Source organism: Epinephelus moara, chromosome 15 (assembly GCF_006386435.1).
Source record: "Epinephelus moara isolate mb chromosome 15, YSFRI_EMoa_1.0, whole genome shotgun sequence".
Taxonomy (NCBI): domain Eukaryota; kingdom Metazoa; phylum Chordata; class Actinopteri; order Perciformes; family Serranidae; genus Epinephelus; species Epinephelus moara.
Genome location: NC_065520.1, coordinates 13,703,836 through 13,718,793, shown reverse-complemented (window position 1 = coordinate 13,718,793; position 14,958 = coordinate 13,703,836). Strand labels below are relative to the sequence as shown.

At 42.8% G+C, this 14,958-nt stretch overlaps 1 protein-coding gene across 1 annotated transcript; it reads left to right on the top strand.

Moving 5' to 3' along the window:
- Positions 1-243: 243 nt before the first annotated feature.
- Positions 244-9,630, top strand: mrpl39 (mitochondrial ribosomal protein L39). Its single transcript, XM_050063421.1, has 10 exons — positions 244-420; positions 2,251-2,457; positions 2,629-2,768; positions 3,133-3,232; positions 3,457-3,524; positions 4,732-4,844; positions 4,968-5,033; positions 5,147-5,300; positions 5,665-5,712; positions 9,462-9,630. The coding sequence occupies exons 1-10, from the start codon at positions 384-386 to the stop codon at positions 9,549-9,551; spliced, it is 1,023 nt and encodes a 340-aa protein (XP_049919378.1). The 5' UTR covers positions 244-383; the 3' UTR covers positions 9,552-9,630.
- The last annotated feature ends 5,328 nt before the right edge of the window (positions 9,631-14,958 follow it).

Below are 14,958 nucleotides of genomic sequence, written 5' to 3'. Positions count from 1 at the left end.
AACTTTAGTACAAGTGCCCAAAGAGATGTCAGAGAAGTATTACACAGAGATATATTATGTTGTGAGGGGCTGTTGATAGAGAACACTTTTCTCTCCATATCATATCTACAGTGTCTTCTGCAGTGTTTCCTCCACATAAGCTAATTGACTTGACCACCAACAGCGACACCTGCTGCCATCAAGCGGAACAGCACTTCCTCCTCTAGGTCACACGGAACCTTTTTAGCCGCTGACTTCAGTTCCTACCCGGACGTCAATAATCGTTGCACACTACACAGGCATGGCGTCCTTCACTCAGAGGCACAAGTGACACATTTATCGTTCACGTCTTGGTATCTTTTTTATGATTTTAATTTTATGTAGCTGTTGGAATAGTCAACAAAATGGCGACCAGGACCGTGTGTCAAATTCTGCAGCGCCGTGAGTATCCGTTAGCTAACGTGCGCCAGCTAGCATTAGCATGCGAGCTAGCGAGGTTGAAATGACAGTTTGTAGCTTCATGGTGCTTTACTCTGAATAAACGTCGACATTTACATACTATAGGACAATAACTAACTTTAATAAATATGTTAATAATACATTAACGATAGTTCTGTTTCAATAGGTGTCACAGTTAGCTTTTCCAGTTAGCCAGCACACAATTAAAAGTGGCGTAGCCGTTATTAATCTAAGCTAATAGTGTACACCTGTGCTTTTCTGCTGAAATGACAAAATGGCCGCTGTTTAAACGGTTATTTTCAGCTTTGACACAACACAGGCGGTGTAGAAGTTTGTTACAAGTGATAAGATGTTTTATGGTATATCTACTTGTTTTTTTATTCCCAAAATAACATATATAATTTCAGTTAGCAAGCTGCTAATGTACATACTCAAAGCAGTGTAAACTTATTGTTTAACACTGCAATAGAATTATTTAAAAGCTTTAACTTGGCTGCATGTATGATAACGAGCATGACCTTATCCATGACAGTATGTGAAGCTGCAATGGCGAAACCAGACTGTAAGGGAGTGTTCGTTACTAATGAGGGGTGCTAAACAGGGTATGCATGTTTTGAATAATTTAAAAATGACTTGGGAGGGACTTTAGTTTTTATTTTGTCTCAGGGGAAGGATTTGCAACTTTAAATGGTTGTGCTTTATATTTATTGTAAATACCCTCTGAACCCCAAAACCTGTTGGTGGGCTTGAAAGGCCTGCTTTCTTTAAAAATCGTCTAAATTACAGCCTGAAACTGTAAAAACATAAGTGTAAAATAGTGATATGCCATCAAACTCACTTCATTCTACATGTCTCATTTATAATGTAACCCAAACTAAACTATTTGCACTGACCAGACCCTGTAAATACATCAAAACCTGCGCTCCTGCATGACTCACATTTAGGGTTATTGACAAATATGGTAATTTATAGCATAGGGAGAGTCATGCATTTTTTCCCAGTCACTCAGGGAGGCTCAAGAAAGAATATTAAAGATAAAGTTAAAATAAAATTAAAAAAACAAACAAAAAAAAAAAGTCACCTTCCTCCTTCTTTGATAAATACAGAACAGTCCCTAAATATCTTTAAAATGGCTTGCGAGGATGTTTGACATGAATTATTACGTTAAATTAAATACATATCCCAACTTTTATCCAATATGGGTCAAGCTCCAGGAGTTCTAGAGCAGCAGCTATGCAACTATTTGTAGTCCTCTTAAGATGGTTAAGACTGAAGTCATCCTTTCAGTTTTGGTGCGTTCATGAGCTTTATGTGGTCACGTGGAAACAACATGGACGCTCCAAAAAGATGTGTTGTATTTTATTGCTCAGAGCATTTTGTCCTACACTTGTTGCTGCACCACTACAACCTCGATAACTACTAAAATCTTGCTTTACCTGACTTTAATGCTAATTAATAACATTTCTAGCCAATCTATGTCGCTCTGTGTGGGCAGCAACAGAAGTTACAACCTGATATCTTATTATAAATTACATATGAGCAAAAATTGACACGCAAATTATCTTTCGCCCACCATAGTTCTACAAAAATGACGCCAACTTTCCAACCCATTCGAGAGCTCATTTTTCGTATTATTCTGACACCACATAAATGTCAGCCAAGTGCTTTCTGTCTCTGTCCAGACAACCCTGGTGACATCACTACCACACCAATGACATAAACAGTACGCTGCTGTATGTAGGAATCTCCAAGTGATGAGAGAATCCTCTGCTACTCTCTTGATTCTTCTATCCATCCTCTCCCCCTCCACAGGCTTTGCATCCGCTGCAGCGGCTGCGCGGCCGCCAGCTGCTGAGGTCCGCAGCCAGCGCAGTGCCCTCTTCTCCAGAGAGCAGGCGAGGCAGAGATCTCTCTACCCCCGCATTGAGAAGATAGAGGTGTCCATGCAGGGCCCGGGGCTGGACGGTACCCTGCTCATCATGAACAAAGGAATGTCCACTCCACTGAGCTGTGCTAGACGTAAGTACAAAGAAGTGTGTGATTCCCATGACTGTATGCAGCACAGTCCACAATCTGTAAGACACTAGACCTCTTAGCTTCATTTGCGCGTATTAATAATGTATTGCGACATGTTTTGTTATGAACAAATGCTAGTTTTGGACTCAGACGAACTCCCTGTGTTTCCCTCAGATCTGACGGAGCATCACGCGACCAACTCAGCTCTGGCTCTGGTGGACGGGGAGCCCTGGTCTCTCCACCAGCCCCTCACCCACTCCTGCTCACTCACCCTGCTCACATTTAAAGACAGCGATCCAACACTGGTCAACCAGGTACTCTTACAACAAGACAATCTTTTATTTAACAGGATTTCAGATTGTTTTGGATGTTTAGAATCTCCTGTATTTTCTTATTTAGAGAAGTGAGAAATCGAGGAAGGTTCAGGACTTTCATAAATGTTCAAGAAGACAAGACAGCGAGTACAGTTTCTCCCTATGTTTACTTCATATAGTCGTGTTGACAAGATTTCCTGGCTGTCCGATAAAAAGTCAGCACGTTTACATGCACACAGTAGTCAAGCTAAGCTCATAGCTCGGCTCATCAGTCAAGTCGGACTTCTCTTCTTGTCTGAGTGTACATCAACTGATCAAGTGATATGAAAAGGGTTTGGGACCTTCACCTCTTGTCTCCCCTCAGGCCTACTGGCGTTCCTGTGCTGCCTTGCTCGGCCAGGTGCTGGAGACCGCGTTCAAAGACGACTTTACTGTGGAGCTGCTGAGCACACCAGAAGTGCCAGGTAAAGACGTTTCTCTTCACTCATCACTGACCTGTAGAATTAGGAATCTCTGCGAGAGTTAGATGCAGTGTCCGTCTTTTCCTCCTCAGATGCATCTGTTATGTTTGAGTGATATTACTGAGGCTGATTAAACATAATTCCTGGCAGCTCATTTTCTTAGTGTTTGAAACAGACATGTTGGACTCTGATGAGAGGTCGTGTGATGCTGATTTGTTTCCATGTAGTCATTTCAGGAGCTTTCTGCTGCGATGTGGTGCTTGACCCTCAGCTGGATTCATGGATTCCCTCTGAGGTAAATCAGATGCCCTTTTTAGATAGGAGTTGTGCAAATTTGCAGGAAAGCCCAATCAGTCTTTTTTCAGCATTGGCAGTATAAAAACAAAATCAGGGAGTGAAGCAAAATGCCGTCTGCCTACTTTTGTTTATACAGAATGCAGAATACAGAATATTATAGGTCAGTGCTTCGGCGATTCTCTCATAAGTATCGTAAGTTCTTCACAGTCCCCGTCATCTGATGGTTAATGGNGTCTACCCTACGAGGCGGAAAATTGGGCACCTCGGATCAACTCGCCAATCCGGCTCTGTGTGTCTAAACGCTCGCAGCTTGCCGGCAAAACGGCCCAACATTCGCCGTCCAGGCTCAAAACCTACTTTTATTCATCAGCGTTTGAGTCCCCCAATGTGGGTTTCCCAGATGCGTACCTGTGTGTGTTGTGTCTGTAAATGTGTGAGCTGTGTGTTTAGCATTTTATTCCTTTTGTGCAGCACTTTGGTCGACGTGGGTCGTTTTTAGATGTGCTTTATAAATGAATTTGAGTTGAGGTGACAGTTGAAGTTTACAGAATTCAGTCAGAGAAAGCACACACATACACACAGGTGGTGTGTATGAATTGAAATGTATTGATAGTATATTTGTTGCTCATAGGTGGCAGCATTCGCTGTGTGCATGTGCATGTTTACAGCCATTTGTAACCATCTACATGACCAACCATTAGAGGTCAGCAGAAACTGACAATTTCCAGCTGATGTGAAGTCTCTCATTGAAGAGATATTCCATCCTTTGTTGACTCCTGAGACAGCTGTGTAAAGCTGGACTGTTGTTGACAGACAAAGAAACTTCTCAAATCACTCCTTCAGTCATGATGTCATCATTTGGCTGTAATGCAGTTGTTCTTTTAGTGTTGTTTTAACACCTTTTTTTAAACTCTCCCTAATGCTGTATTTAGCCTTTTGGCAGGAATGATAGTGTCAGAGAGTCTTGTTGGGTGCTGGAAGTATCTCACATAAATGAGTCTTTATTTAAATGTTTTGTGTGAGAAAGAGAGACGAGAGTGTGACTTTTTATTGTCACCTTTAAATGAAGTTTCTATTTGTGACCAGCAGTTGCAGGGGAGGAATGATTCACAGCTTTGGTTTGTTGGATTACTGAGCTCTTATCTGTTACTGTATCGGATCATTTGTGAGTATTTGTAATCTGATCTGGCTGCGTTTTTCTGCAGGAGACGTTGCGGTCTCTGACCCGAGGGGCCCAGCAGCTGATCCACCAGGACCTGGCCTGGGAGCCTCTGGAGGTGGCGCCCTCTGTGGCGCTGGAGGTCTTCTCACACAGCAGGTAGACTGATTTCTCATAGCTGGTTTTCAGCTGTTTTGTCCTTCTTTTCCTCGTGTCTTTGTTTCCTTTCCGTGCATTTCAGTATATTCAGGAACACGTGAGCTTTTCCTCTGTGTCTCCCAGGTTCAAACAGGAGGATGTGGAACAAAAGGCGGCGCAGAATCCCAAAGGCAAAGTGATGCTCCACAGGTGACTTTTCACACACACCATCATGTACTGCCGGCATGTTTCCAGTGTTGTCTGTCACATGGATCTTAAGAAAGGTGTATATTGTAGCTCCCATCATCATTCTTTGTTTGTAGATGTGGTGACCATGTGCTCTTGAGCGCGGGCCCCCTGGTGGCCAGGACAGGCCTGTGCTCCCAGTACGAGGTCACAGCCCTCCACAGCCTGGGAGAGGGACACTGGGGCCTCCACCGTCGAGCGCAGGGCCTCTCCCTTCCTCTGCAGCTGCAGGTGCGGACGTGTGTGGAGTTTGAGTCACGTTTTTTATGTGGAAACATATCATACTTACATTTCTCTGGCACTAAAATGTCAAATTCAAAGGAGGAAATCAGTTTAAAATGGCATCGACTGGCTCCGAGCTTCAGGCAGTCACAGGTTTTAATTACAGTGGCAGGAAAAAGTCAATTTAAAAGTGATTGTTTAGCAGTCTGTGGTGGTTTCCCTTTGAGATTCTTAATAAAACCGCCGGTGCCATGGAGCAGATTATACGTGGCATTTGATTGTTCTTCTTATATCAAAGCTTGTCCTTTGTGTGGCACAGTGAAAGCACTTTATCTGCATGTGCCTCATCGTCACATTGTCTCCCTCTGTGCAGGCTCACCACACAGTCTGGAGGAAACTGAGGCAGCGGGCAGAGAAACTGGTAAGAACAGCAGTTTATTTTTATTTTTTTACCTCACACAGGCGTCCAACAGCAGCGACTTCAAAGCCGAAGCACGGGGGCCAACTCGGGGAAGGAGGGCTGCTGGTGTTTTGGGGCAGTGGTCTGGTGTAGATGACGGATACTCGTCCAAATGACTGCTTGCTCCACATCGAGCCAGCTCGCTCCCTGGCTGCAGCCTTCCTTTCCGATCTCACAAAGTAGCCAGAGGTTAGGATTTAACACAGCTATTTTTACTGCTTCACATTCGTATTTTGGCAAAAACAGAGAGGAGACGCAACGTGGGCTGCAGTGTTGAGGAAAAAGCAGGTCTCATCCTCCCAATGAAGGACAAACTGCTGCTTTCTGAACTCCACATCAAAGACACAGACACTAACTCGAGATCCAAGGAGGAAGTATTTTTAAATCTCTCCAGGTTCAAGGCTCTCATTCTAGACGTTGAACATCGTGACACTCAGATTGATGCACAGTTGAATCAGCACTGTGTGAGCATAACCAAGTTCGACTCTAAAGGAGAAGCATCAATTCTTCAAATTCAAACTAGGCTACGAGTTAATTTTGGATGGAGCCATCTAGGCGAAATATATTTTGCTCCAGCCTTTCTGGCATCCTCTGTGCATCACTGATTGCGTAATGAGAGAAAAAAAAAAGACGTACTCATTAATAGACACGCTTGATTTGGCAACTGATGACATGCAGTGCTCCGTGGCCTACATTTTATTTTCACAGAGATTTGGTCATTCAGGGATTTGATATAGCACTTTATTAAAAACAAAAGCGTGGACGTCAGAGTTGGCTCGACATTAGAAGCGGAGGATATTGGGATCATGTCTTCCTGGAGTTTTTACAAGCGCAGGATTAGCATGCAGACGTGCTACAGCTACAGGACGTCACTTTATGGTCTAAGAGGACGTTGCTCCATAGCATCACCTGACACACTGATGTTTGCCGTGTTGTGTGTGCACATGATGTGTAAAGAGAGCATGCTGTCCTGTCCTCTGTGTCCCGTGTGTTAACAGAGAATCACTACCACTAATCAGTGCAGCAGCTATAAACTATAACAGGCCTCTGAAGGACATTTATACCGCAGTATCTTCAGTATATGACGACAAACCAAGGCTAATGTGCATGATATCCTTCTCGTAACAGCTCACACTGATAGGCAAAGATCATGGAGGACCACAGGGATGTTTTCATTCTTCTTATAAAACCAGATGTCAGCCTGTCTTGTCATGCAGGAAAAAAATATTAGCTATAGATGTCAAGCTGCGGACTGGAGGTGCTTCTGTACTGCGACGTATTGCCCAGTGAAACAGAATATTTGAGTGGTGTTCAGTTAAGAGAGGGACTTAAACCTTTGCATATTATTGGACTACTAAAAAGTGGGCGGGGTTAGAGTTTAGTGCGATACAGTGCTGCAGCAAACTGCAGGCTACACACACACACCTCCCTCACCCGACCTTTAATGCACCGCCATTTGTGTTTCCAAAACGTTTTGCTACGTTTTGTCGAGGTGGAACACGCCCCTGTCGATACATCAGGAGGAGGAGGGATAGAAGAATAAGGGCCTGTCCCAATACCCCCCCTTAGCCCTACCTACATTTGCGCGTTCCCGCGAGGGGTAGAGGTGTCCCAATTCCTTTTTGCGTGTAGGGGTAGGGGGCATAACGAGGGGTAGCGGGTATGAAACTAGCCCTTCGGAGCGAGGGATTTCAGATGCTGACTTGCCAGCGAGGGGTCGACGTTGCCATGGCTACCACTGAGCAAGAGACGGGGAAAAAAGTTCATACATAGCTAACGTTACCGTCGTCAGGTTGCTTGTTAGCTAACTAGCTAGCTAGCTCGCACTATCTGGCGTCTGTCATCTGTCCTGTTCTGCAAAATTGTCGGATTTTTCACATTACGATAACACGCCAGCTAGTATAACTATGCTGCCTCGTAATGTTAGCTGGTTAGTTAGCTAGCAGAAGTCCCCTGTCGTCTGTCGTTCATCAAACGAAGCATGATGTATACAGCAAACGCGATCGGTAGGATGAACTCAACCGGAGACTCCATTGTAGATGTCGGTTGGAAATGTAGATGGCTCGCAGCTTCCTGTTTAAAATAGTTACGTATGCGGGAACGTAATCGACGCAGTTACGTAGTGAGTGGTGTCCCAATTCCTAGGGAAAGATTTCAACCCCTACCCCTCGTTGCTTCATTTTGAGGGCTAAAGGGTAGTAGACAAGGGGGGATACTGAGATTGGGCCTAAATTCAACCTCTGCCACATTGTTTGGGAAAAGGAAAAAAAGATTTTTCACACTGATTTCCAAACACACATCTCGTCCTCTTTTTCTCCATATTTCTCTGTCAGTTATTACAACCCACAAATAGTGATGTGCCCCTCTCCTACTGAACAAAATGGGTCTTACTTTTGTGGTCTGACCATCATTTTACTAAAAAAATATGAGATTCATGACACGTGCACACTGGCTGATTTTGTTCTTACCACCATGTGTACGTTAGTCAATCAGAATCATTCTAAATTGACTGGCGTGTGCCCGCTATACAGGGAAATCTTTTTGCCCTGGAAGTTTACAATAGAGAAAGTGGTGAAGTTGTTTTCACACACACATTAAGGCCTGTGAACGTCTCCGCAGTCGGAAACTGCTGATAAGCCGCTCGTCATTCTCTGCATATGTTGGTCTCTGATGCGCTGTCTCATGAAGGCACGGGCTGTGAAAGCTTCCAGGAAGGTTAGATGTGCCATCTTGCTTGGAGGTAGATCTGACAATAGACATACCCTGCATGTCTATGAACAGGTTACAGATTAACCAGTTAGCGTCAAATGAACATATGTGCAGTAAAAACTGGGACAGTCCAATTTCATAGTTGCCAAGCTTGTGTTTCACCAGGCATTGTATTTGCAGGTGAAACAGAAAGTGAGGCCTGCTGAAATGTCACTAGTGAGTCCTCACTGCATACTGTAGGAAAACTGAGTGTGTGCAAAGTATGGCAAGCATCGTAGGTCAAAATTGAACCTTTTTAAGCTGTAATAATTTAACTGTTTGTCCTTGTTTTCTCTTTAGAAGAAGTTAGGAAGAGAGAAATGCCAGACTATTTTGAAATGGTTGAAAACAGTTCAGCTGGTTTCTATTAATATGTTGGCAAGAAATGTAGACACACTTTCCCCAAATTCGAATCTTCTTTGGCGTACAAGAAAATCTTTGAGTGCTTGAATTGGATTAAATGTGCTCTGGAAAATAACAGGAACACTTTCCCATCCAGTGCAGTGCTCTACAGTCGCTCTGCAACACGTCAACTTTGTGTGGGACAGAGATGTTGATTCAGCTTTATACGACAAGGCTGTTGTGTTATTATATGTTATATTGTTGATGTTATATTGTTGTTGTATTAAGTCATGTTTTTTGTCCTCTGTATGTGCCACCATACAGAAACAGGATTTTAAAAGCAGCGATGCGTGGGCGGCGTGTCTTCTGAGCCGGCTGCAGGCGGTAGGGAAGCATGTCCCCCGTCTGCCTCCAGCTGGCGCTCAAAACACAACCGCCCACGCCACAAACAGATGCCTCCACACCTCTCCAACATCTCTGTATATATGTTCTTTTAAAGGTTTTTACTTGTACTTGATCAAACCCTTACCAAAGACGAAAAAGAGGTCAGAGAGAGGATGTTAGCGCTAATAAAAATAATTGTTAAAGTAATCATGAACATATGTGACTTTGTTGCACAGGTTGAGGTCCCGCGACCTGAAGAAGCGACTCCACCTGCTCCTCCTGTATCAACTCCACCGTCCGACCAGCCAGTAACGACCTCTGCGTAACCTTCCACACACACATACACACCTTCACATGTATCTGATGTAATATTTGTTCAATAAATGTGTAAAAATACGAGACAAATCACTTCTACTTTTCTCATTGTTGCGCTGCAAAATGAAGGGGCTCATTTCCCCATGACCCCGTTATCATACTGTACAAAACCCAAGTGTTGCGTTCTGTTTATTAAAAGAAGGATTTTAACACTCCCGCGGGAAAGGTGCTTCACTTTATAGGTGCTGAGAAGAGTGAAAATGGGATTGCGTGGATGTGCGCCTATGTGTCAGCAGTTTGCCTAACAACAAACGCGGAGTGTGTGTGTGTGCATGTCTATTAGCTGAAGGTCAGGCAGCAGTGCAGCTGTTGTGTCTATCACTCGTCAAACAGGTGGCTCTCAATCCTCAGAGGGTGTGCGGAGTCAAGTGTGAGCAAGCCCTGACGATTGGAGCCATGAGGCACTTTGTTTTTCCTTTTTTTCCCCCATGATTCCAGGCGTTTTGACACATTAGACACAACACTCCAGGTTCATGCCAGAGATAGCCGCCTTCTCATGCAACCACATCCCTGCCACTGCACTTGATCGATGTTATGTAGCTTTGAATCACTATCTAAAACAGTTTGGTACCACCTTCCAATAAGACACCTATTATAGAGCTGTAAGCTGTATTTAATAGTATTTACTGATGCTTTACTAATCATATCGAAGCCCTTAATTAGTGCAACTTATTTGGTCATCAGGACTCTTGACAAAAAGTCTTGACATTGCAGGTGTCGTGCTAAAAGAGGATGTGTCTGCACTTTATTGTGACTTTTAATACTTATTATTCAATGGGAAAGAGTTGAGTAGAGCTGAAACAATTAACGGTTTTGTCCATTGACACACTTTTCCCAAATTTGAATCTTTGGCATACAAGAAAATCTTCTTTAGTGCTTGAATTGGATTAAATGTGCTCTGGAAAATAACAGGAACTCTTTAGCTGAAGCAATTAACATTTTTGTCCATTGACAAATTGTGAACATGCGACTATTTTGGTAATCGATTAATTTGTCATTTTTCAAGCAAAAATGCCCCAAATGGTAAAGAATTGCTTAGTGGTGTCTATTTTCTGACATATTTTAGACCATATATGTTGATCTAGAAATCTGCTAACTCATTGCCAAACTAATTGATAATTAAAATAATGGTGAGTGTGAAACGAAAATATCTCAATCGCCCACTCAACTCTAGACCAGCCTTCCCATTAAAATGGAAAAGATTAGCCTGCCTGTTCACCCACAGTGCAAGTTTCTAATCAATACATAGACTGTTGCGAAGGTGATTGATTCTGCTATTAACTGTCTTCTTCCTGAAGTCCTCCCTGCTGCCTTCTCACTAGCACTCATAGTAGCTTGGACATGAAATACTAGAGAGAACACTTTAGTTAACGGCAGCTCCCTTCTAAAATGTAACAGTTGTAGTGGTTGCTGGAAATTATTTAAGCTGTAAGTATACTTGTGCTGCTAGGGAAATGTTAATTATTGAGTCTAGACCGACCGATAATAGCCTTCGTCTCTGGACCTGACTTTTACATCACAGAGGAGAGGCTGTTTGATTATTTAAGAGACCCTTAAATCCGTTATAATAAGCACAGAAAACTGCTCTTTTACTCATAAATTCCTTGGATTCTGAAGAATAAGGCTGGAGGTAAAAATGCAAAAAGTCCGAAAATCTCAAGCAGCTCGCTTAGGGGATTGAGTGCCAACAGGATAAGCTTAAACACTCTCGGTAACCCCGTCTCATCAGGCTCTGGTTCGTCTCAATCCATGGCAACAGCAGAGTTGTTCTGCTCAGTTAATATCTCGTTCTCGGATGGAAAAGCTTTGTTCAGCTCCTGTTCTTGTTCAGAGCAACAAAGTGTCCGTGGTAGAATGGGCATGTGGGGTTCTTCCTTTTCATTAGGTTCTTCTGCTGCTTCTGCGTCTCGCTCGTTTTGTGATTGCGCGGCTTCAAGGTTTCCCATAAGGCCGTCTGCATTTAGCATCAACGTCCGTTTTTCGAGCCACTTTGACACGTGTTAGCAGATGGGACATGGGCCAAACTGAAACATCAAAGTATACATCAAATACATGTTTCCCATGATGTTTTTTTTGTCATCTTAGGCAGTTCTTATCACGCTACTGTTTGTTCAGGTGTTTGTCTTTCTGAAAAGTTTGGTTTTAATTAGTTATTTAAAGCGATAAAAAGGGGGTTTGACGTTAAGATTGACAGCCGTGCGTGCCTCGATACAGCGGTTCAACGTCCGATCACTCCTTATCCATCTTTATATACAGTTTATGGTTGAGACACAAATGTCTGCTCAACAACATTGTTGATTTTGTTACAAAGCACAACCCTGAATAAGCAGGGACGTCTCTGAAAAAGACGTCTGGATGGCAGCATATGTTGCTCCAAAACCTGTGGGTACATTTCAGCATTCATGGTGTCTTCACAGTTGTGCAGACGAGCTCGGGCCCAGTCTGTGATGTTTCCAGATGTTGCTCATAAATAGCGTTCGCTTTGCATGGTAGCATCCGAACAGTGGTACTGACAATGGTTTTCGTGTTCCCGAGCCCATGTAGTAATATCCTCTATACAATCACGTTGGTTTTTAATGCAGTGCAGTCAGATTTCTCCAGATTCTCTGAATCTTTTGATGATATTATGGATTGTAGACAGTAAAATCCTAAAATTTGAAGCAACTTTGCTTTAAGAAAAGTTGTTCTTAAACTGTTGGACTAGCTGCCGATGCATTTTTTCAGTGGCGTACCTCGTCCCGTCTTTTCTTGTTATTAACTGAGCCTTTGGAGGATGCCCCTTTCATAACCAGTAGTGTAGTGGAAGGTATACTCAGGTATACGTTGTATACCCACTTCTTTTTCTATCCAGTTACAGTATACCCATTGTAATGTATAGGAGAGTACGCCCACTTCCTCATCAGTAACCTACCTATCTACCTAGTAGCACACCCACCTCATCAATTACCACTACACCACTGTTCATAACCAATGATACTTAATATGTAACCAATGAGCTGTCTACTGTTTTAGGTGGTTTTTAGGATACTCCACAAGTTTCCTCATCTTTTGTTGCCCCTACCCTAACTTTTTGGAACATTTTGCAGGTAACAAATTCAGAATAAGTGTTATGAGTTTCAGTATAGGCTGGAAAGGTAGAAAAACAGATAACTGGTTGCTCTGTGTTGTGGAGTGTAGATCCAAAAATGTATCGGGTGCTCTTGGAAAAAAAAAAAGAGGGAACTCCAAAATACTGCAAACAGGAAAAGAATCCAGGCCCTCCAAACAAAAATGAGAATGAAGAAGGAAAGATTAGATTAAAAAGGCTTTAATATAATGGCCAAGTCATTAAAAAGCCAACATGTTTTTTAATCTAATCTTTCCTTCCTCATTCTCATTTTTGTTTGGAGGGCCTGGATTCTTTTCCAATAGGCTGGAAAGGATTTGCAGACTGCTGGCACCAGAACTGCTTGTGTCCTTGACTTCCTGGTGTCTTAAGACGATCCATAAACATAATCGTGGATTCTAACTCATCTATAAAGAATTCGTCAATTTTTTATTTAAGGAATAATTCAACATTTTGGGAAATACACAGACCCTGACCTCTTTTTATAAAGCTTTACCACCAATAACATGAAGAAAATGGTGCAGCTCCACCAGACTTTCCCCCTCCCCCAGCTGTACGTTACAGATCCCTGTCTGACATTCAAGCTCTTGCTTCAAGAAACATGATCTACAGGTAGCATTAAAAGCCCCTCTACGTTCACATCATCCACATTCTCACATTCTGCTTCTCAGTGACAGAGAACCTTTTAATCACAGTCTAACTGTATCAGTCCCCATCAAGAGACGGCTGAAGATTGAGCAAAGCCTCAGGTCGGAAAACTTAGCTGCTGTGCAGCTGTTGCTCCCACTCAAGCATCCTAGCACCGCCACCACTACCCCCACCCCAACACACACTGACAACGTGTGAGACACACCCAAGGACATATGCCTCGGACTTAGAGAGCACAGTCACACCACCAGCACCAATTGAGATGTTTGAATCAGTGCCCTGAATTCCTCGCTGCCGTGGTGCTTGAGAGATGTTTAGCAATGACTGCTGTGCCGGCGACGCCGCTGCTCAAACATGATTAAATTTGAATAGCGACTAAAACACTCTGGAATAATGCATTCCTAAAGATGAATTTATGATGAGTTTCTGTTTTTCATTTCTTGCTAAAGAGCTTGCAAAGTACGTGGTCAACAGTGAAGTCACCCCAGAGATTCCCTCGGTGCATTTCATATCAGAAGGACTGATTGGAGTCAGTGAAAGTGGTTGTCAAGGCAGTCTTAGCGTTGGCTTATCTAGTGTTCAGTCTTAACACGTGTTTAGTCGATAGTAATTCACTGGGGAGTCATTGATCTGCAGGACTTGGTCTGTTTTCTCTTTCTCTTATCTCGGCACTGAACAACTGCAACAATTACCCGTCACTAATCAGTGCTGAGCTCCTCACTAAAGACAGAAACTGATCATACTGCATTTCTCTTCTCAGACGGTGCTGGTAACCTCATTTATCTCTCACTTTTTATTAATGGATAGGTCATATTTCGTCCTCCATTTGATACAAGACTTAAACTCTTTCAGGTCTAAGGATCTAAGGCTAGATTTATTTTTGTCATATTCAAGATCATAGTAGTCTAAAAACTTCTGCTATATAAAAACAAAATCTCAAATTTGAAGGGCAGGGTGTTCAAGCTGAAATTTAAATTCTGGTTTAAGTGCTTACTATTTTATAGCTTTGTCACATGGATACTCTAAAACCTTCATACACTTCAGTACACAAAATATTAATGCAAGCTCTTTGTCAATCAATATTACAGTAACACATTCTAACAGGGAATCCTTTATAAAGTTGTAATCAGTGGCTGTTAAGTGTCATTAATTATTTGTAGAGCAGTATAATCAGCTTATGCACAACTGCTTTGGGTACAACGAATGTCAAACATTGTACTGTCTTTATTTCTGCAGCTTTTTAAAATTTCAGCAGTGATCCAAAATGAAGATCTGTGGAATTGTTGAATCAGAAAATTTATTCAATCATTAATACCTCAAGAAAAAGTTGAAGCATTTGTTGGAAAAGTCAATCAACAAAATGTGGGACATGTGGCCATAACATGGAAGGTTCAATGTGGAGCAGAGAGAGCCAAAATTGCCAACTTGTTAACAGTTAATCTTATTCTTGACGTCTCCCCCGATACCATTAACTTTGATTTGGTGCGGCTTCTGCAGTGATGCAGGCGCTGCGCCGGTCCATCGTGTCCATCTCCGTCCCAACCCTCACCTATGGTCATGAGCTCTGGGGAGTGACCAAAAGAATGAGGTCGCGGATACAGGCG